The 22,908-nt window shown below is 42.6% G+C and overlaps 2 protein-coding genes across 2 annotated transcripts; one reads left to right on the forward strand and one right to left on the reverse strand.

Annotated features, from left to right (window-relative positions):
* Positions 1-8: 8 nt before the first annotated feature.
* LOC105022848 (probable E3 ubiquitin-protein ligase HERC3) lies at positions 9-13,519 on the forward strand. The gene is made up of 23 exons (XM_010891577.4): positions 9-324; positions 555-666; positions 859-935; positions 1,069-1,290; positions 1,477-1,568; positions 2,784-2,914; positions 5,199-5,323; positions 5,485-5,561; positions 5,669-5,793; positions 5,884-5,943; positions 6,046-6,148; positions 6,234-6,426; positions 7,055-7,209; positions 7,407-7,523; positions 8,797-8,892; positions 9,131-9,280; positions 9,943-10,083; positions 10,518-10,684; positions 10,977-11,040; positions 11,355-11,425; positions 11,737-11,920; positions 12,479-12,581; positions 12,679-13,519. The coding sequence occupies exons 1-23, from the start codon at positions 96-98 to the stop codon at positions 12,879-12,881; spliced, it is 2,997 nt and encodes a 998-aa protein (XP_010889879.2). The 5' UTR covers positions 9-95; the 3' UTR covers positions 12,882-13,519.
* On the reverse strand, positions 12,899-22,814 carry glb1 (galactosidase, beta 1). The gene is made up of 16 exons (XM_010891576.5): positions 22,660-22,814; positions 20,415-20,584; positions 19,955-20,105; positions 19,722-19,782; positions 19,537-19,631; positions 19,206-19,386; positions 18,850-18,908; positions 18,064-18,185; positions 17,844-17,884; positions 17,644-17,756; positions 17,363-17,437; positions 16,940-17,029; positions 15,885-15,998; positions 15,496-15,627; positions 14,724-14,963; positions 12,899-14,221 (listed from the first exon to the last, which is right to left on the reverse strand). Exons 1-16 carry the CDS (start codon positions 22,711-22,713, stop codon positions 13,967-13,969), a joined length of 1,953 nt encoding a protein of 650 aa, XP_010889878.2. The 5' UTR covers positions 22,714-22,814; the 3' UTR covers positions 12,899-13,966.
* Positions 22,815-22,908: the final 94 nt, after the last annotated feature.

The raw sequence follows: 22,908 nt of genomic DNA on the forward strand, positions 1-22,908 counted from the left end.
CACCGAGTCAGAGCACGGAGCACGGAGCACCTGAACAGTCTGATTCTGCAGTTTTAGACATTTACTCTAAATAGACCAGTAGGACAACCACAACTATGATTTCATGGGGGGAGGATAGTCGTAATGGCTTTGGTTTATTGAATTCCAATGTTTTAGACAGTACGAAAACGGATAGTAATTGCGTTCATTGGTTACAGCCGAAATCTGAAATTCTACATTTATTCGCAAGTAAAAGTGTATTTGCGTTTATCAGAAACGATGGGGGATCAGTGTCGGTCGCTCGTATGCGAGAGGAAGATGGGAGAAGGATCACAGGAAAACTTAGTAGGTCTTATAATCCTTTTTTTTTATTTATTTTTTATCCAAGTTTTATAGGCTATGCAGTGTGTTCGTTTATGTAATATAGTACATTGTTGACAAACATTAAAGTAGAAGAGGTACTAAGTCAAAGTCTCTCTTGTTATCATTAGTCATATTATTCGCTAGTTATTAATGGGTATTCATTAGTCCAAAAATAGATGTTGCTACTAAAAAACATGTTTCATGTGCTTTAGAGAGTTCGAACTTTAAAGAGAAGATCCGGTCTCTGTGTTGTGGAGAATCGCATGTTGTTTTGCTGTCTGAGAAGGGCAGGCTTCTCAGTTTGGGTACAGATAATATTTCCAGGTGGGTGCCATGGCATAATACATTTCTGTTTAGCCAACCCTGGTATGTTGGTGCTATGCCTATCGAAATGCAATAGCAATGTCAGCCCTTTTCACATAGCTAAAGTATGTAAAAGAAATGGGACAATTTGTCATAAAAATAATTAGTTGTCATTAAGTCAATGCTAATCACACCTGTCTGTTTTTCATTCAGACCAATAACTATCCCAAACTGCCGACCAGTAACTCAGGTTGCATGTGGAGACCAGCATTCAATTGCCCTCACACAGGGTAAGCAACCACCATTAACAACAGTACAATACTAAAACAGTGTTCAAATGTTGTCCCTTGCCGGTCAATGTAAATAGAAACAGTTCAGTCAAAGTTTCATTGTGACGGCTGATAACTTCTGATTTTGGTCTAGACGGTCAGGTATTCACCTGGGGTCTCAACACCAGCGGTCAGCTGGGTTTGGGGAGGGCCGTGCCCAGCGCCGCGTCCCCTCAGCCCCTGAAGTCTCTGTCCGGCGTCCCCCTGGTTCAGATCACCGCTGCGGGCGACCACAGCTTCGCCCTGTCCCTCTCTGGATCTGTGTTTGGCTGGGGCAAGAACGCTGCCGGTCAGTTGGGTCTCGGGGACACAGAAGGTAAAGTATACAATAAACAATAACAACGCCTTATGTTCTTTTTGAATGCCATATTCAAATCATCAGACTATGAAAAGTAGATTTTTTTGTTACGAATGTGTTTGTGCTGGGCTAAAACAAAAATGCCTGCACAACCAGTATCAATAGACCCCTGATATGTCCCCTGATTTACCCTATTTCCAATAGACAGACATGGTCCGGTGCAGGTCGATTGCCTGAATCTGAAGAAGACTGTTTTGATTGCTTGTGGAGAAGAACATACTGCCGTTCTGACAAAAGTAACATATCAGTCAGCCTGACACAACTAATTTTTCTATCATTTAGTCTACAATATGTCTACATTGTATGTCTATCTATATACACTGCTCAAAACAATTAAGGGAACATTTAAATCACACATTGGGTCTCGATGAAGGAAATATATAGAAGATCAAAGGGCTGGATTCAAACTCAAACCAAAAATCGAAGTAAACAATTGAAATCACAAGCTGTTCCAACTGAATTTCATCACGGCAACTCAGAATGTGACTCAGTAGTGTGTATGGCCCCCACATGCCTGTATGCATGAGATGGCGGATGGTTTTCTGGGGGATCTCCTCCCAGACCTGGATCATGGCGTCAGTGCCACATGAGGCTGGGCATTGTCCTGCACCAGGAGGAACCCAGGGCCCACTGCACCAGTGTAAGGTCTGGTGATGGGTCTGAGGATTTCATCCCGGTACCTAACAGCAGTCAGGGTACAGTTGGCTAGCCCGTGGAGGTCTGTGCGACCCCCCCCACCCCAGACCATCACTGACCCACCGCCAAACCGGTCATGCAGGATGATGTTGCAGGCAGCAAAACGTTCACCATGTCTATTTCTGACAGTTTGGTCAGAAACATGGACACCAGTGGCCCACTGGAAGTCATTTTGCAATGCTCCTCCTGTTCCTCTGCTCCTGCTGCTGGGTTGATGTCCTTTTACGGACATGTCCAGCTCTCCTTGTGTAATGGCCCGACTCCTGGTATCTCCTCCATGCTCATGAGACTGTACAGGGAGAAACAGGAAACCTTTTTGCGACGGCATGTATGAATGTGCCATCCTGGAGGAGTTGGAATACCTGTGCTACCTGAATGGGCTGCAGGTACCGCCTCATGCTACCAGTAGTGACAAGGACACTAGCAAAACTAGAGAAGAATCGCGCAGAAAGAATAAGGAGAGAGCAATTGTCTGTGGGCACCTCCTGCAAAACCATTCCCTTTTGGGGCTTGTCTTGCTGTGCACCTTTTGTCACTTTAATTTGAACAAAAACAGAGGACATTGATTCACAATCGCTTGGGCTTCCTAACTGGACAGATTGATATCCCTGAGGTTTAATGGACTTGGTGATAAACTGTGATGATTGCGTGTAAAAATTTTTTGAGCAGGGTATGTTAGTGTCTCAATTTTGTCTTTTTTTGAGTTATTTGGTAATTTTATACTGAAACAACCTCAAAGGTAATTTTTCTTCTAGGGTGGTGTGGTGCTCACTTTTGGCTCTGGGCGTTATGGGCAGCTCGGACACAACTCATTCAGCGATGAACTACGACCTCGAGTGGTGGGAGAACTCTGGGGGGGAAATGTGACCCAGATAGCCTGTGGAAGGTAACCTACACCTATCTTACATTGCTTGGAACTGACAAAATATTGTGAAAATGTTGGTGTACTGTGTGTTTAGTTTTTTTTCATCTTAAAACTTGGCCTTTTATTAGGATAATAAGAATTCACAGATACGTATTGTTCACTGAGTTTGAATGTTGAATATACGAGTGCATTGTTCTACGCAAACTGATCCAGACGTTTCATGTAATGCAAAATTACAAATCGTACAAAATTACACATCATAAACTTGGCGATAATTTCCTATCAACCTTCCGAAAGTACCTGTTTTGTAGTAATTATAAGACCTCTCCTTTATTGTGGAACCAAGCACCCCTCCTTTGTGATAAGAAGGTTACTGGTTTGATAGTTATTCATCTATGTGTTATTTGCTTGGCAACCAATCAAGATCTTTACTAGTGCTACTTACTCTGTACGTGTTGGGGCAGCATTAGCATTTTGAGCACCTGACCAGAAACCGAAAGACTGCTAGATCGAATCTCGAGTGGGCATGATGTAACATCAGTTATTGTTGTATTCCAGTTAACCCTTAACATCTGTTATTCTAGTAATCCAGTTAACCCTTAGCATCTGTTATTCTAGTAATCCAGTTAACCCTTAGCATCTGTTATTCTAGTAATCCAGTTAACCCCTAGCATCTGTTATTCTAGTAATCCAGTTAACCCTTAGCATCTGTTATTCTAGTAATCCAGTTAACCCTTAGCATCTGTTATTCTAGTAATCCAGTTAACCCTTAACATCTGTTATTCTAGTAAATCCAGTTAACCCTTAGCATCTGTTATTCTAGTAATCCAGTTAACCCTTAGCATCTGGTATTCTAGTAATCCAGTTAACCCTTAACATCTGTTATTCTAGTAATCCAGTTAACCCTTAACATATGTTATTCTAGTAATCCAGTTAACCCCTTAACATCTGTTATTCTAGTAAATCCAGTTAACCCTTAGCATCTGTTATTCTAGTAATCCAGTTAACCCTTAGCATCTGGTATTCTAGTAATCCAGTTAACCCTTAACATCTGTTATTCTAGTAATCCAGTTAACCCTTAACATCTGTTATTCTAGTAATCCAGTTAACCCTTAGCATCTGTTATTCTAGTAATCCAGTTAACCCTTAGCATCTGTTATTCTAGAAAATCCAGTTTACCCTTAGCATCTGTTATTCTAGTAATCCAGTTAACCCTTAGCATCTGTTATTCTAGTAATCCAGTTAACCCTTAACATCTGTTGTTCTAGTAATCCAGTTAACCCCTAGCATCTGTTATTCTAGTAATCCAGTTAACCCTTAGCATCTGTTATTCTAGTAATCCAGTTAACCCTTAGCATCTGTTATTCTAGTAAATCCAGTTTACCCTTAGCATCTGTTATTCTAGTAATCCAGTTAACCCTTAGCATCTGTTATTCTAGTAATCCAGTTAACCCTTAGCATCTGTTATTCTAGTAATCCAGTTAACCCTTAGCACTCCCCACATCCCTCCAATTTATGTATCTCCTTTCCCATCATGGCTACTTTCAAAGTCTGAAGTTGATACGTTACTGGCTGAAATACTCAATCTGCTAAACGGACAGTTTAATTGATGGGTGTTGGTGATTTCATATCAGATTAAGTTCATAAAATGCATTGCCTAATTTGATACCTTAATTCTGCCCAATTTTGTGATATCCAACCTGTGATTGAGGCTCTGCCTCCTCATATCAACTTACAGCAGTGACAGGACTGTCAGCATTGAGATTTGTGTCCTCTGAAGTAATCCCAATGCAGTTCTGTTCTGGTCATGCTCTTCACTGAGCCTCGCTCAACCAGGTAGTCTAGGTTGTAATCTCTATAAGCTGGATGGAACTAATTGTCTGGTCCTCTGAGTTGACACAGCCTGACAAGGCAAGGCAACCGTATTTAGTTACCAAATCCTCCAAATCCGAAGGGTTTAACTCTTAGGAATTTACTGATGCGTCATTCATGGGCCCACAACATGTGTTATAAACACACACAAACTTAACAGAAGTCGGCTCAATCCAGAGAAGCCCAACTCATGAGTTGCATCAGCAACAAAGTTAAATTTATACTTGAAGAAACATTTCTTGTATTTTGTTGCGTTTCCTTTTGAGTTGCGTGGTATTTGCATACAGCTATTACAAACTAAACCGTATTGTATCTTTGTCCATATATCAAGTTTTGTATAGAATTGTCTTTAAAGGAAGATATTAGCATCCCTACTTTTTTATAATTCTTTGTATTGATAATACTTTCCTTCCATCTGTCTTATTTGCCACAGACACCACACTTTGGCCTTTGTACGGGCCTCCAACAAGATCTACTCATTTGGGTGTGGAGAGCAAGGGCAGTTGGGAAATGGAGTTAAGATCAACCAGTCGGTGCCCCTCCCAATGCAACTGCCAGGTAAAACATTCAATTATTATGTGACATTAACCAAAGCGGGCATGTTTTTAGAACTGATCAAACTTGATATTTAACACTCATTCAGAGCCTTTTGGACCCTTAGAAACATGAATGAAATAAAACGTTGTCGTAACGAAAACTGCCTTTTTTCAACATTTCAGACCAAATGAATGACATGCATGTCGAACACATATATGCTGGAGGAAACCTTTCCTTTGGATTGTGCGGTCTTGGACAGGTATCGCCAGAGATGGTTTTTCAACATTTGATTTGCAAAACAGGACTGTTTGTTTATTGTACTATACCATTGCTGGAATACAGTGCATCATATTGTCATCTTCACAGGAGTTCGAAGAAAAGTCAAACAATTTCCGGTCAAGTTTGAAAAAAGTGTCAAACAAATTAGATATGAAAATCATTGACAAATGGATGTCAGGATGTGATTCAAAATCATGGAAAAAAGTAAAGAAGTGAGTATAATCCATCTACTTACTGTTTTTCTGTTGTCATTCTGTGAAGTTGCAGTCATATACCAAACTTCAACTATTTCTTTTCTCCAGAGAAATCAAGCAAATTTTCTCTTCTGCATCATGTTTAAATGGGAGCTTTCTTGATGAACGGTAACAATATTAAATATTTTAGATCAAAAGCACGATTCATTTACAAGGACCAAATTACATTATAAGAAACAACAATTTCCGTAACAGAGTTTTTTTCCCCAGTTGTGACAAACATTACCAAACCTCACCAAATCAGTCTGGACTGGATTTCTCACTTGTCCGAGACGCATTCCGGAAGCTGACAAAGAAAGATGTTTTGGCTGAAGTAATTTGTCTTATTCATATTCCTGTATATTTTCACATTTCAATTTTCATTATGGTTTCATGACTGACCATTCCCATGTCACTAGGTGGAAACCGCCGTCCAGGACATGTTGCTTCCGGCTCTGTATGAGGATCCCGTCGGGGTCGAGGGCCTGAGGATCTACCTGCTTCTTCCTGAGCTCCTGAGGGTCCTTCAGAAACAGCAGAGAGGGGCGGACCTAACTGAGGCTGTTGCCGCTGCCATCCTCAGGCTCCACCCCAACAAGCTGCGGGTCCTCGGTAACGTTGCCGTCCATTTAAAATGTCACAAGCCTGTTGTCCCGAATTATAATACAGTCATAGATCTGTTTAAGTCTTCTTGCTTTTTTAATTGTCTGTCTTGCATATTTGCACTGGATTACAAAGATCACGAAAACATTTGATTATTTGAATCAAGTGTGTTTGCGCTGGTCTAAAATGAGATTTGAGCCCTTGGCTAATTCAGTGTTCAGGTTGCTCATTTCAAAGTGGGCTAGTACCACACTTAGCCCAAGTCAGGTTGACCCTGCTCCATGGCAGGATTAGCACTTATTAGCGCTTATTAGCACTGAAAATAACCAGTTTGAAACGGGTCACGAACGAAGCATAGAAAACTGTCTGTTCAAATCAGATAAAATGTAAAATGGTCTCGTGTTGTATTACTCCATTAGCCAAGAGCTTTGGAATACAACTGGGAATCCTTAGCCAGGTCTAAAGCTTAGGCCAGGTTTAATTAAGGGCCAGTCTTAACCTGGGTCTAATATAGCCCCGGGCTAAGAACAATGCAGTGTGAAAAGGCTTGCTTTGGGTTCCACTGGAATTATTGTGCAGTACAGACATTTCTTCACCATTAAAGGTGAACATCTATGTTTTCATGTTCTGTACATAGGTGACTTGTGGACCTCTTTGAAGCCCTCTGTCCTGACCAAGCAGATTGGGGTGTGGAAGAAGATCCTGTCCAGGATTTTGACGAGCGGAGACCCTTCACGTTCCCGTGACACTGGCGTCAAACACCTGCTCCAGGTCCTTGACCATGTCTACAGGGTAAGTATCCACGCATCTCTGCTCTAAAGGCCAATTCATTTGTAAAGATGACGACCAGTTTGATTTCCGAGACCAATTTGGTGCCCGGTTTCCAGTTATTTCAATGGAACCTCTTTTATGAGACTGGGTAAATTGATTCAATATTATGTTGCTGATACAAAGGGAATTTCTTTTTTATTACTTGTATTTCTGTTAAGGCAAGCCAAAAATCTGGAAAGACACCAAAAATTCCTGACAGTACCTTTTGTATGGAGGAGTTTCAATTTAATCCTGAGTTTCTAAAAGAGGACCTTATACTTTGGCATTCAAAGAAGGTAAGAAAAGTTATTTAGTCTCTAAGTCTTCAGTTATTTTTATTTTCGCCCACTGGAAAGTATCATTGTCTGCATTTCAATAGAAACCTGAGGTTTCCACTACTTGTTTATTATCTGAAATTATCTGAAAAAAGGGAAGGAAATATTGTAGTTTTCTACTGGAGGATGTACACTGCCTGACCAAAAAAAAGTTGTACTCTAATATTTCGTAGGACCACCTTTGGCTTTGATTACGGCGCGCCCTCATTGTGGCGTTGTTTTGACAAGCGTATGCAACGTCACAACATTTATTTCCGTCCAGAGTTGCATTAATTCATTAGATCTTGTATTGATGCCGGGAGAGTCGAACCACTCCATAAAGTCTTCTCTAGTACATCCCAAAGACTTTCAACGAGGCAATGGTCAGGACCCTGTGGTGGCCAATTCATCCTGGCATTTGTCGTCCTGGAATATTCCTGTACCATCAGGGAAGAATAAATCCATTGATGGGATAACTTGATCGTTCAGTACATTCAGGTACTCAGCTGAGGTTTTATTTTATTGCCACAAAATGTTGCTCAGTCTAGACCTGACCAATTGAAGCAACCCAGGATCATAACACTGCCTCCAAAAGCTTTTACAGTAGGCACTATGCATGATGGGTGCATTGCTTCATGTTCTTCTCTTCTTTCCCTGATGCGCCCATCGCTCTGGAATAGGGTTGATCTGGACTCATCAGACCTCAAGTCCAATCTTTATGCTCCCTAGCAAATTGAAACCTTTTTTTTCCAATTCGTCTCACTAACAAGTGGTTTTCTTGGGGCCACACAGCTGTTTAGTCCCAATCCTGTGAGTTCAATCGACTTCACCAAGCGTAAGTGATCTCCGACCACGGCCATTTAACATCTGCGTTTTAATAATGCATTGGATAGTTGGACATAACTCAGTTCCTGTCATTTTAATCTCCTTAGTTGTTTTCTTTGCTTGATGCAGGCAAATAATTTTATTACGTGATACGTCTTCCGGCATGTTTTTTAAGAAATGAGAAGCTACTGCATCCGTTAGGGTTAAATTAATTGTTGCCAGCTGAAAGGTATTAATCACTGCAGTAATTCAGTCACAGGCTCTTAAGTATTTGCTTATTTAAATCCAAACAGTGAATTTTTTTGCCAGGCAGTGTATGTTACCAGTTGAAGTTCTGTCTCATCAGAGCATCAGTTTTGAATGATTCTAAACAGTTAAGATAATTTGGACTTTTTAGATGCATTATGCATTTCTTCTACATCCCTTTCAGGATGTGGGTCCGATGCCTGCAATCTTTTGTTGTTACCCATTTGTGATGAACCTCCCGAGCAAGATCAACGTTTTCAACATCTATGCCACTCTTATGGTAATGAAACTTCATTCTCACTGTACAGTAAAGGCTCCATAAAAAGAACTCTAGGTCCGTGATTAACCTTCCTGTAAAAGACCTGCTGGGCTGGAGCAAATGTTCAGGAGTACTATCATTACCGAAACAGACCATATATCTGGACCTTTTCCGGGGGGGATCAAAATGGTTTAATTGAATGCTGGACTAATGTGTCAAGGCACCAACTCCTGACTGTACTGTACTCTATTCATTGCAGATGAAAAAGAATCAGCCGTTGACTGGCATGTGGCCCTTTTTCATTGCCCCTGCCTGGTTTGAACTGAAGGTGAAGCGGGCGTCACTTGTCGAAGACACTTTCCAACAACTAAGTCAAGCAAGATGCAGTGCCTTCAAGAGGCCCCTTGTGGTAAATCCGCTTGAGTTTCTTTTACATTTTAGAGTGACTGCCAAATGTACTGATGTGAACATACAAACTGGTGACTGATTAAAGACAAAAAACGAAAGAAATTATTAGAGGAACATAATGAATGCAGATGCTTCCATACAGATGTTCTGCATGATACAGTTAAGCAATGAAAACGCTATCTTGCTTTGTGGTGTGTGTAAAAATGCTGGGCGGGCCCTGTTGACCTTGACTTTGGATCAAGATGGCAAGAGGACAGGTTCTAAGTGACTTTGAAAGGGGGTTCATTAATGGGGCACGGATGGCAAAGAATGGTGTGACAAGGATGAAAGTGATGTGAATCATGTTGAGTGAACACCTATGGGAGATTTTGGATTGACGTGTTGGACAGCATTCTCCACCGCGATCATCAAAACACCAAATGAGAATAACTTTTGAAAGAACGGTGTTCCATCCCTCCAGTAGATTTCCAGAGACTCGTAGAATATATGACAAGGCATATTTAAGCTGTTCTGGCTCTTTAAGCTGTTCTGGTAGCCCAACACTTTACTGAGACACTGTTCTGGTTTTTCCTTTCATTTGTCACTTGTCTGTAGCTTTCCAAAGACAAGACCATGTTTTGACCGGAGGAACACTTCACACGACGTTGTGCTTCTCTGTCTCAGGTATATTTTGACGAGGATTCAAAGCAGACGGATGTGTACAAAAGGGACTTCTTCCTCCACTTGTTCGATAAGCTGCTCAAACCGGACTCTAGGATGTTCATGTACAACGACACCAAGACACTGGCCTGGTTCCCCGCGAAGGTGAAGTATGTTTACGGAATTTACTGTTTCTATGAAGTCGTCTAGTTAATGATTAACGCAGTCAGCTCATTGCAGTGACATTCCTAGGGAGTACCTGGATGGTTATTACTGTATTCAAGAAATGACGGGACAATACTTTCCTTTTACAATACATAAAGCAAACATGTTTCCCTTATAGTTACCAATTAAAAGCCTTATTTTTACCTGGGGCAATATGCCTCCTTTGTCCTAATGTTGTCCTCATTCTAAATGTTCCCTTATTATGCTTGACAGATAATTAAGATAATTAAAAGACTCGTTTTGATCTGATTGTGATACGTGCAAAGCTCACGTCAAGATCAGAACAAAAACAGATGGATGCATGTTAGAGGCAGGCGTTAACTGTCCTACACTTTAATTAATTGCATATTTGTCCAACCTATACATGCCAACAGCCTACAGTGGACAAGACACGGTACTTCCTGTTCGGGGTTCTGTGTGGGTTGGCCCTGTTCAACAACAACATGGTGAAGCTCCCCTTCCCCTTTGCCTTCTTTAAGAAACTGCTGAACGTCAGCACCTCACTGGAAGACCTGAAAGAGTTTTCTCCCGTTCTAGCTGGGTAAGTTAAATCCACTTGGAATTGGTATTTGGGTGGCCGTCGAGTAGTCAGGGCCGACGCCTCCTGTGGGCGTGTACTGCTGCACCATGTGTTTAGATCCCGCCTCCTGTGGGCGTGTACTGCTGCAGAATGTGTTTGGATCCCGCCTTCTGCTTTTTCAGCACAAATCTCATTCTCCCCAAAAATATTTCGGTCTATATTTGGATTTCTGTCGCCTAAAGAGTTTATTTAAGCATTGTTCTTAGAAGTGAGTTATTCTATTGTGTCCCAAATGTTTTCATTGCTTTTCAAGGAGTTTGCAGTACATCTTGGATTTTCCTGACGATGACGTTGAAGACATGGACATTACTTTCTCCGTATGTGTTGCATTTGAACTTATACACAAACAAGACATAACCAATGATTATATATTACTATGCATACATGACGTTAATTAGCCTCTTCCATTTCCAAAATCCTTGCATTTTGCCTGTACCCTCAGTCCAAAGTTTATTGGTTGCAGTAATGTACATTGTGGATGTTGTCACTTGTGTTACCACATGCTTGTGTTTCAGGCTCCTTAGCAACACAATATATTCAATAATAATAATAAAAATGATAAGTAATCACAACTGACATAAAATAAGATTTGCACACATTTCATCACGACTTTCTTCACCTGCTTCAATAGGTGACTTGGAATGACGTAGAGGCGGAACTTGAACCAGAAGAAACCGGAAAACTTGTCACAGGTGCTAACAAGTAAGATTATAGGAATATTTACAGCTGCCACAATACAACTCACAGTGTCACATTTTTAGATTGCCACAGCGAAAGCAATTGCCAGAGTTTGAGTAAATACTTTTTCGGCAATATCATTTTAGGAAATACATTTAAATGTAACAATATATGAGGGGAAATAAGAAATCATAGCATTTCTTCAGTTGGAATGTCAAAACATCTCTATTGCTTGAATAGGAATTGACCCAAAACCAACCAATAACCCAATACGTCTTGGTATTTTTGGGATTGTCTCTTCATACGGCATCTGCATCTGTCCTTCTTTTTGACAGGAAGGAATTTGTTGACGCCTATGTGAACTACGTCTTTAACACGTCAGTAAAGACAGTGTTTGAGGAGTTCAGGAGAGGCTTCTTCGAGGTGTGTTCCAAGGGCGTAGTGGGGATCTTTCAGCCGGAGGAATTGAGGGGTGTGATGGTGGGGAAGGAGAACTACGACTGGGAAAAACTGAAACAGGTACAGTATCAGGGCAGTATCAGCATCCAACAGGGTTCTGTTACCCGGTGTGAGCATTGTGCTTGCAATGACGCGGTTGTGGGTTCAAATCTCATGGGGAGCCAGTATGATAGTGTATACTCTGGATAAGCAGTTTCTGATAAATCACATAGGTAAAAATTATAAATGAGGTGGCAATATAGTGAAACATTGACCAGGGCCTGTTTTTGTACACACACACACACACACACACACAAAAACACCAGGAGTCATGGCCTGCCAAACTATACGGCACCACACACAGCATCCTAAGGCCAAGTTCATCATTAGATTTGATGCTTTTAGGAAACTGGGCCCTGGCCCATCAAAGGGCAAGTTGAAGCCATCGTCATATTACATACACGCTGAATGGATGCCAATAGATTACAGAGAATAGGGGCTAGGTCCATTTTGAATTCAGTCCGATCATGTATTGCTGTGTGATGTACCTGACGTTACCATTTGTTTTTCCATTGGTTTTAATTGTCTAGCGTATACCGCGTCATCTTATCTATTGAGCACATTTCTTTTGTAAACTAGAACACTACGTATGAAGGACAGTACTACGCTGGACATCCTAACATCCTCGCATTCTGGGAGTCTTTCGAGGAACTGACCGAGGACCAAAAGAAAGCTTTCCTGCGTAAGTGTGGAACCAAACGTCTTATTGCAGACGGACAAATGAATCACGTTTTTATATTATTCAACAAACCTAACCCTGTCCTTGTGGTCACTTCTAGTGTTCCTTACCGGCTGCGATCGCGTGCCGATCCTGGGTATGGACCAGATCAGGATGAGAGTTCAAACCCTTCTGAACTCCTCCCAACAGCATTTTCCAGAAGCACTGACTTGCCACTCTATACTCCTTCTACCACTGTACAGCTCCAAAGAGACCCTAAAAGCCAGACTTGTACAAGCTGTCGGCCACAACAGAGGTTTCTAGAATGATTAACGGCTGTGTGGTGTTGCCACGCGGTTCATCTATTTATTATTATACAGGTGGTTAAGTGCAGGTTAACTTACATGTTGTATTTCCAAACCCGCCGAGAGATCGGTGCGGTACTCTGGACATTTGTGATTAATCTTCATGATCATACTGCAATTTGCAAATAGTTGAAAAAAATATGTATGTGGAAAAGTACAGCATTTAAAAGATCCAATCGAATTAACAAAAATGAAGACGTCCAAGACAGGGATATCCCTAAGTTTGTATAATCATCAAAATGTGCAAAGGAAGCATATCATGGTTCTAGTTTAACACTGTACAAAAATTCATTATAGAAATGAATGGAAAAGTACAACAATTCATTATAGAAATAAATGGAAAAGAAAGTATCCCTGCAGTTATGTGGCGCACACAGGCACAGTTACTTTGACACGCATCCATGGACACTGACAGACTTTGAGAGATCATTTAGACTTGAGACGACATGCCAAAGGTCGTGTCTACGAACATCTGGGAAAACCCAATCAAAGCAGCCATTTAAAGGCTTCAGGAAGTGGTCACACACTACACCACAGAAGCGTGGACATTATCCGCTGTACAGTGCGCTGCTTGGATTGAATCTCTGTTTTTTTTTTAAGATATACAAAAAAAGCCTACAGCAACCTTTTCTAAAATCCTGAACTTGAGGTCCGACCCAGTAACGATGCTTACCATTCCCCCCCCCCAATCACGTGCTGAGCTGAGCTTTGAGCCACGCTGAGTGGAGTCGCCAGTCAGTGACAGGAAAATAAATACTAAAGACCACCCTCGACCTTTAGGTTTGGATTAAGGTTGTGGTTGCTAGCCACGAAATACCCATGAAGTTCAAACGACTCTTCCTTGTTCCCTTTAACACAAGACCTGTGGGATATCTGTCTCATATGGCAGTGCCATTTAGTGGCACTGTAGGAGGTAGAATCAGACATTATTGAAAATGTAAAACATTGCTTTTAGATTAAAAAGTTCAGTGCGAATCGATCACTTCCTGTGCAGTGGATCCCAATCACTTCCAACTCCACCGGCGCATCCTCCAGAATCGTTCATCATAAGAGATCGTCTCGACGGAACAGCGCCCTCTGGTGTTTGTGGTCGGAGTTGACGGTGGCGTTCAGGACGGGGGTGCTGGTGAACTCCACGGTGCAGTGCCCGGGGGTGCACGGGTCCGCCTCCAGCTCCAGGACGGTCACGTTATTGGGCGCAGCCGTGCTCAGGATGATGGCGGGCACGAACAGGGTCACCTGGGGGCCACGAGCGGGCCAGTAGCGGCCCAGGTTGAAACCGTTGATCCACACCTGGCCCTAAAGACAGAAAATCAGAAAGGAAAACACTTAAGCTATTGTTATTGATTGTGTCAGATGCATTAGTGCTGGGGAACAGTACATTTATTTATATATTTTTATTTATAATTGAAACTTTATTTTAATAGGGAAAACAGACTGAGACCTGTATCTCATTTAAGGCTGTACCCTGTGAAGTCATGTTTTAAAAGAAGGGCGTTGCTCTCGCCTCGCAGAAAGAGAGGCCCAGCCCACATGTTGATATATAATACAGTGATGAGTTTGTAACTGTCAACCGCAATAAACATGAGTGCACAATGGACTTGTATGTTGCTCCACGGTTTCTAACCAAGGTGATTTGTTCATGTGTTTGGAAACCTCAAGATACGAAGAGGGTCTTTAGCTCAGAGCACAGGCGGTTTGAACCCTCGTGTCAACAATTCTCCAGTGTCCCTCTCTTTAAGTCGGTCAAAGTAAATAAATGAAGAAAAAAATAATCGATTCAACTTGGTGAAACCCCGACCTTCCTCCAGTTGGGGAACCGGATGTACGAGTCCTGTGGAAGGTCTGGGATGCCGTCGGGGATGACGAAGGCGCCCCCGTAGAAGGTGGGGACAGAGAGAGGGGAGGGTGGCGGGGGAGCGGCCTCCCCGGAGCCCGGTTCCCACAGGAGACCCTGGCTGACGGCCTGGTCGATGCTGAGGCTGTAGATGGCCCAGCCGGTCAGAGTGTCGGCACCCAATGTCAGATTGGACACCAGGCCCTTTAGAGAGAGAGGGAAGGAGGGAGTCAAAACATTAGGGCCAAACCTGCGAAACTTTCCCATGTTAAAGAGCTTTAAAAAAAAATGCTGAATGGCTAATAAAAATTGTTATTTACTTGTGCCTGATAGGACAAGCTACCACGTATCAGACAACTTTGAGATTCCTTAAGAAAATGTTGCACTTTAGTTATGCAATGTACATTCATGTAATAATACATGTATATTAGGTATAAATTATTGGGTGTGCCGATTTGGTGGAGATCTGAAGATCACCTCCTTAATGGGTCATCCAACTCCAGAGTGTTTGATGAGTGTAACATGCGCTACATAATCTGATTTAAAATCGGTGGAGATGTGCTTGAAGAATGCATGGATTAATGCTAATGGCTGACTAAAAAACGTCATCCGTTTCTGGGACACCAGCCCGTAATATAAGCAGGCCGCAACAAGTGGGCCTGAGTGTAGAATTAAGCGGAAAGGGCTGGTACTAATGGCGTTATGCTCAGGTGGGGTGAAATCGAGGTGAAGTTGCCTTGAAGTCGTTAATGTCTTTCCCGTAGTTGATTCGGCCCATGTTCTCCACCAGCACGTCCACCTGACTCCCGGCCTTCCCAGTCACATTGATGGTCAGGGCCTTGTTCCTCTCCAGGATTCCAGCGGCGACCTGAGAAACAGACCACACCGATTTTCGCTTTCTGGGGAAGACCCAAAGACACTTTCCCTTTTCCCTGGTGATCAGCGCCTCAGTCCGATCACCGACACTGGTTTTTCCCCAACGCACACGCAGCGTCTAGGTTCTAATTCCGGTTCTGTTCAAGCGCTGGGCCCCGGGACGATGACCGGTACTGGCCGCAGCTCTTTGGGAGACCGGATGTGTCACTGGTGACCCACTGTTGAGTGCCATGTGGCACGTTAACTCACCCCGTCCACCGATACATAAGCCCGGTCGTGAACACCGTTCAGTGGTGAGGACAGAGGAGTGGGCGTACTGCAGTCCACTGGCAGCTTGGTCCGGTAGAGGACAAAACCAAAGGCCTTTTGGAGGGAATATGAAGAAAAACACCATTTATTGTTTTTATTTAATCAGGGGAAACCCACTGACAGTTGGGTCTGATTTGAAATGGCCCCCAGGGCACAGAAGTACGGACTATTTAAAAAGATGACTTAAAGTTAAAAATCCAGCAGTGTTCATTTAAAACTGCCACACATTCCATCTAAACCATCCATCCAACGCATCGGAACACAAGTGGTAATTCTGCTTGTTTTCCGCTTCGGGAGTTTAAGATGCAAGTAGTGGAACCTCAAGAGTTAAAGTGGTACCTCGTGTTTGGGCCTTGTTTTAGCTCAATAAGATTGAAAAAAATCTATTTAAAAAAAATCTAAATAGAAAATCTGATGTGACTTGCTTTTGGAGAAAACGTCCTCTTGTCTTACCTTTCAAAACTCTCCCCTCTGACCTTCTACATCAATACATTTTCAGTAGGGACAAGGGAAGAGGATAGAAAACGAGGAGTTGGAAATTGAGATCTCCCTTGCGTGTTCTTTCCCTAAATAGCTTCTGCTTACTCTTCTGCGGCTGGATATAGGCACGTTCCAGTACATCACAGATGACAAAGAACTTAATCCGCCCCTAACATTTTTCAACATAACATTTATATCTCAACAAAACTCAACGTCATAACCGAAGTTATCCTATTTAGACTACATTTTTACCTTAGAATAAAAGTTGGCTTCAAATGGGTAGTTGTTGCCTCATTTGTATGACCTGTTTTTGAATTCTACTTCAACGGGTAAGCTGAAAGTTTGTGCAGTAATGTTTCACAACCAAAAATATAGCATCGAAATAATCTACGGGACTTTAAATATCAGACTTATTTTATATAACAGACACACGTTGGTTTTAGTACCCTAGGGGCCTCATTAAGACCGTAAAACAAAAACAGACATGAGTTCATTCATTGAGCTTGTGAACGTACTTGGTTCATCTCAATGAAGGTCAAAGGGTAGATGCTCTTGACCGGACCGGACAAAGACAGCACTTCTAGTGCGTCGGACACTGTGTGAAGCTGCGAAAGAAGAGGCGGAAATCAAGGAAACTCCATTAAACATGATGTTCCCTGCATGCTAAATCAAACTAGAAAATAGAAACTGGCTTATGATAAGCTAACATGATGTGCCTACGATACAGTGTAAATATTGCAAAACGTCTGCCTTGTGTCAACATAGTCAGGTACAGTCATTGTCACGGCGCTGCTTTGATGGTGACAGCACCGATCTAGTAGAAAATAGTGGCTAAAGTATCAGCAGTGCTTTTCTATGCATTAACATCTACATGGTGAAGTGGCGGTATAATGTGATTATGGCCAACATTGATTGATGTCTGCCTGAAGATTATCTACCTTCTTCATCTGCACAGCTCCGTAGGCATATTTAGGTGTTGATGGAAGCACAGGCCCTTCTGGCACCTTCCGGTACTGTTTGAGGTCAAACGTGGGCGATGATGACAAATCACAGATAAGAACTCGTGAAAATGACAGATTTACCGTACAATAAAAGACTGAAGAAAATTGGGGTGCTTAAAAGGCTGATGGTGGAAACCGGGTCTATAAAAGTCACGCTGAAGCATAACGGTCAAACCCAGTGTGTTAATTTATGACAAGGCGACGGACGTTTCTGTTACCAGCTTGATGACTTCCCGGATGGCGAAGTATTTGTCGGTGAGGTCTCCGGCCTCAGTGAGGGGGGCGTCGTAGTCGTAGCTGGTAGGCTGGGGCGCGTAAGGCGCATTGGCACCTGATTAAACAGGAGACATACTCTTATTATGAAGCCATCTTCACATCGTGTTCTGCAACGGCACTTGGAAAAAGCCATTCCACTCACCGTTCCAGTATCCAAAATTGGTACCCCCGATGAACATGTATCTGCGGAGAGAGGTTGATCACTAGTGGTCCTTTCTCCATTTCCTCTTTCACGCTCAACAGTTCACGTTAACAAACACACACTCCAATTAAACTATTACACCAAGTCATTCTAATGCCAAACATTCATCTCTCCGTCTATAAATTCAAAGTCCGTGTTGTGATCAACTGCCTGGATTTACAGATTGACGCTGGCTCCGACGGCGAGGATCTCATTCAGGGATTTGGCCACGATGGCGGTGGACACGGTTGAGTGATGTTCCCCCCAGTGATCCAGCCAACCAGTGTAGAACTCAGAGTTCACCTGGAACACAAGACAGGGTCAGCAATATCAGGCTGCTGCCAGTGCTATGGCACGCAAGTGTTTTCACCTCACCCATGAACCTTAACCTAACCCTAAATCAAAAAGAACAAAAAACTCTCCATGTGGTGGTATACTGCAGTACTCCATGTGGTGGTATACTGCAGTACTCCATGTGGTGGTATACTGCAGTACTCCATGTGGTGGTATACTGCAGTACTCCATGTGGTGGTATACTGCAGTACTCCATGTGGTGGTATACTGCAGTACTCCATGTGGTGGTATACTGCAGTACTCCATGTGGTGGTATACTGCAGTACTCCATGTGGTTGTCTGCTGCAGTACTCCATATGGTTGTCTGCTGCAGTACTCCATATGGTTGTCTACTGCAGTACTCCATGTGGTTGTCTGCTGCAGTACTCCATCCGTGAGAAGGACAAACAAGTGTGTTCCAACTTTATGCCTAAATGCCTGCCTGCTTAATATCCATTTTTGTGAATGGGGTGATTTGCCTAATAAACTGGCTACTGAGTGTAAATAATGTACAATAAATTAATAAATATAAAATAAACATTATGAGTTTTGCCATGGAAATTAAGGATAAGTCACACAGGCTGTTTAGAACTCAGTGTTTTCCCTGTAGCTATCTAATGACAAAGCGGCTTACCAAGGGTCCATGGGGCTCAGCATGTCTCTGCGCATCAAATGCCACTGACACATTCCCACCTGATGATCAGACAGACAGACAGACAGAGCTGTGTAACAAGTTCTAAAACCCACAGGTCACAGATTTTTCTAAGGAACACTGAGTCAACACTACTGCAAACTATGTAAATAGGCTAGCAGTCACATGGTCAACCACGGCATAGACAGACACATACACACTAAATGTGGATTTCCTCTTGCAGCTTGTAATCATAACTGACCGATCCTTCATTGATTTATGGTGAGTTTGTGGTCATTTCCCGGTTAACGCTATGGTAACGGTTTAATATAAGCTGATCCTGTGTCTCAGACGCCTACCTGGGCCAAAGTCCACGGTGGCGTAGAGGCCCTGCAGCGCGCCACACTTGAGATATCTGACCCCGGCACCATCCGTGGTGAACAGGACCACGTCGTTTCCCAGGTGGGAGCGGAACAGCTTGGTCAGGTGACGGAGGTAGTCACGGTCGCAGGCAAAGTAGCTGCCGTACTCATTCTCCACCTGAAAGACCGAAATGACAGAAAGGAATGATGGGGGAAAAAAGAGAAAGAAGAGAGAGAGAGTAATGTAGAAGGAACGAGAGACACGTAGACATGCTGTTATGGCTTTAAAATGTCCAAATATGTATATCCTGAAACCAGCGCAGCTCACCTGAACAGTGATGATGGGTCCACCACTCTGATAAAGGAAAGGCTTCATCATAGGTAATAGCTTGCCCATCCACTTGTCAACAGCCGCAATGTAATCTTATACGAACGGGGGATAGGTTTAATTAAAACACTATTACAACTTAATACTGTCAGAAACCATTGCACTCATTGATTGTCAAAACGAACCTGGGTCTGAGGAGCGCAAGACGATGTCTTTCTTGTTGAGAAGCCAGGCAGGCAATCCGCCCTAAAGACCGAGCAAATCATCAAACGTTCTGTCAAGAAGTACAGCGACCGATCGACTGGAGAACGACGTAAAACACTGATAAAGTTTGGCAAACTACAATAAAATCATCAGCACGTATATTAAATAAATACCTGTTTACAGTATATTGGAAACGTTATGGAAATCCTCTCACCATATCCCATTCTCCACAGATGTAGGGCCCAGGCCTCAAAACTACCAGGAGGCCGATGTCGTGGGCGAGCTGGAGGAAGTGTTCCAGATCCCTGTCGCCACTGAAGTTGTACTGGCCCCGCGAGGGCTCGTGGAAGTTCCAGGGGACATATCTGGAATTTCAAATGCCGTATTTCAACCGACATGGACAATTAGGTTATACCTATTTCAGATCTTTTTTCAAAATACCACCAGGTCAATCATAGTTTTAGCTGAAGTTTAAGGGCAAATTAATTCATGTTTTTGGCTTACCAACATTTTGAGGTTACGATTACAGAGCTCAGTTTCTTTTTATAATTTAATCAACTTTCTTTACACGTAACGAGTGGAATCACTAACTAAAAAGTGGAAGAAACATTTAACACACTCATCTAACAGGTAGGTGTTCCCTGTATGTACGGCATAGTAGACAATCTACATACGTCTGAATGGCGTTTAGTCCAGCCATATACATCTTGAGTAGCCTGTCTTTCCAGTAAGCCCTGGGGATCCTGTTGTAGTGGACGCTACCTGAGATGTAGCGGAATTCTTCCCCATCTTTTCGGAAGCAGTCATTCTTGTAGTCCACATTGAAATTCCGGGGCACACCAAGCTGATGGACAGATATTTAAAGTAACTGCCCAGTTCAATTAAAGAAGATCTAGAAGGGCTTACAACAACAGTTCTTTTTTTTCCCATGTATGAATTGTGTGGGTGTATGGCACCCGAGTTAGCGCCTAGGCTTTATCCATGTGGAGCACACTTCTCGATTCTTTGAAGGTAAGCATTTGACTACAGAAGTCAGTTACAATGGCTAACACCAGTAAGGTCAAGACCCAGGTCAGATCAACAAGCACCCAGTTAATCTTGCATGAAACAGTTTCTGGCGCTTTGTGATGATCTCACAGGTGAAGAAGTCGAATGTGGTGGTCCTGGGCTGGCGTGGTTACACATGGTCTATGGTTGTAAGGCCCATTGGACATACTGCCAACTTTTATAAAAAACTAAGTTGGAGGCACCTCGTGGCAGAGAAATTAAAAATAAAACTGTCTGGTATCAGTTCTGTTGGTCATTGCTGCAGTCAGCATGCCAATAACACTTGAGACAGTGGCGTAGCTATTGGGAGGCATGTGGGAGCTAGTGCAGGAGGCATGGCTGCACGCAGGCACGTGGTGGTTGGGGGGGGGTGGTTGCCCATGGTGGGTGGGGGGCCCGTGGTGGGTGGGGGGGGTGGGTGCCCATGGTGGGTGGGTTGGGGGACCATGGTGACCTGTATATAAAAAATATTTTTTATTTTTAGTTTATATCCTGTGTTTCGATTCCGTTGCTATCCCAGTCAGAAATCAGCTGATAGGTTAGTCTACGGCAGGATCGGCTACACATGCGTATATACTGCTTCATAAGCTAGTTTTGGGTTTGGGAGCCTGTAAAGATATCATGCATCCCGGCCCGGCGTCAACATGCCACGCCAGTGACTTGAGACATCCAGTGTGACAAAACTGCACATATTAGTGTCCTTTCACTGTCCCCTGTAGGTGTACTTGTGTAATGATCATTCGGTCTGACTTATGGAACGCAAAAGGGCTCACAATCATCAGCTTAAGACAGCCTCCTCATGTGGAACCAGGCGTTAAAAACGCCTTAACGAACAGGACAAATACTATGGAACGCAAAAGGTGACACGATCACCAGCTTAAGGAACGCTCCCTCTGCTTTTTAACATGAGGGCAGGAAGACTATCTTGCCAAAGGACAAATGCTCACAAACAGGGATGTAAACACATTTCAGAGTAATAAGGTTTATGTATGTGTGCAACACTTTCTGGGATATTTTATTAAAGCTTACAAAACACTAAATGTTTTGCCCAGTGTAAGGAAGCTTTGAGGTAGGGTTATGGAAGTGTGCTTTTTCTCTCTTTATGCTTTGGCCACAAATACAAGACTAGGATAAATCAACAACATCATTTGGTATGAGTTAGAAAAGGAACTTTAAAAGTGCTATTTTCACTTGGCAGTCACTGTAAACAGTTAGGGTCACATAACAACAGACTCAAATCCAGGGAAGCAATATAGCCTGCAAGTGTTTTTACAGCAGCAAAGTTACTTTGGATAATGTTCTGAGGAGGGCGCAGCAATTACATTCCTTCTTTTATAGTTATTGTTTTTAATTTCATTGCATGCCTACTCTGTGTCACAGGTTTAAGTATTTTATGAGTGAAAGGAGGATTTCCCTATCATGTGATGGCATCCGCGTGACATTTGATTCCCCTTTAGACAAGTGCAACAATTGAGTGTAAACATTTTTAAGCCTACACGTTTACGTAAATTAAAACAAAAGGAAAAAGTAGCACATTCTAATCATTATCAACGCTGTTAATGTATACTGCTTGCAGATCTACTGTGATAGGTTTCTGTCAACAGAACTAGGTTTGAACACACCCTAAACACTGCCTAAAAAGTTATGAACATAGACGCAATCAAGCCAGATATGAAATGTCAGTGCACTACCTGGGTAAATATGTGACTAGTTCCTGTTATAGCATAAGTTTAAAACATCAACATCATGCAGGTTTATGTGCATTCATTCCAAGAGGCTTGCATTCTGACTAGACAGTCTGGTTTCATTCCCAATTACTTCTGTCTAATTTAGTGCAAAAAATAAGAAAATAGTGGATTTAAAAACACTTACTGTATTTGCAGAGACAAAACACAGTAGGATAATCCGAATGTTTGAAAAAGTCATTGTATAATCTTGAGATGGTCGCACTGGTTGCCTTTAGTGGAACAGATGCGGAAGCTTTGAGTTGGAAATGTATTTGTCATGTGACGTGAAAGAAATAAATATGGAAGTGTAACGTGACGCTTCCTTGTCGCAGTATCAACTCCTGGCCGTTAGGCGGCGATTATCTTCAACCCAAGACACAAACTGTATGCTCGT

This window comes from Esox lucius, chromosome 25 (genome assembly GCF_011004845.1).
Source record: "Esox lucius isolate fEsoLuc1 chromosome 25, fEsoLuc1.pri, whole genome shotgun sequence".
NCBI classification, from domain to species: Eukaryota; Metazoa; Chordata; class Actinopteri; order Esociformes; family Esocidae; genus Esox; species Esox lucius.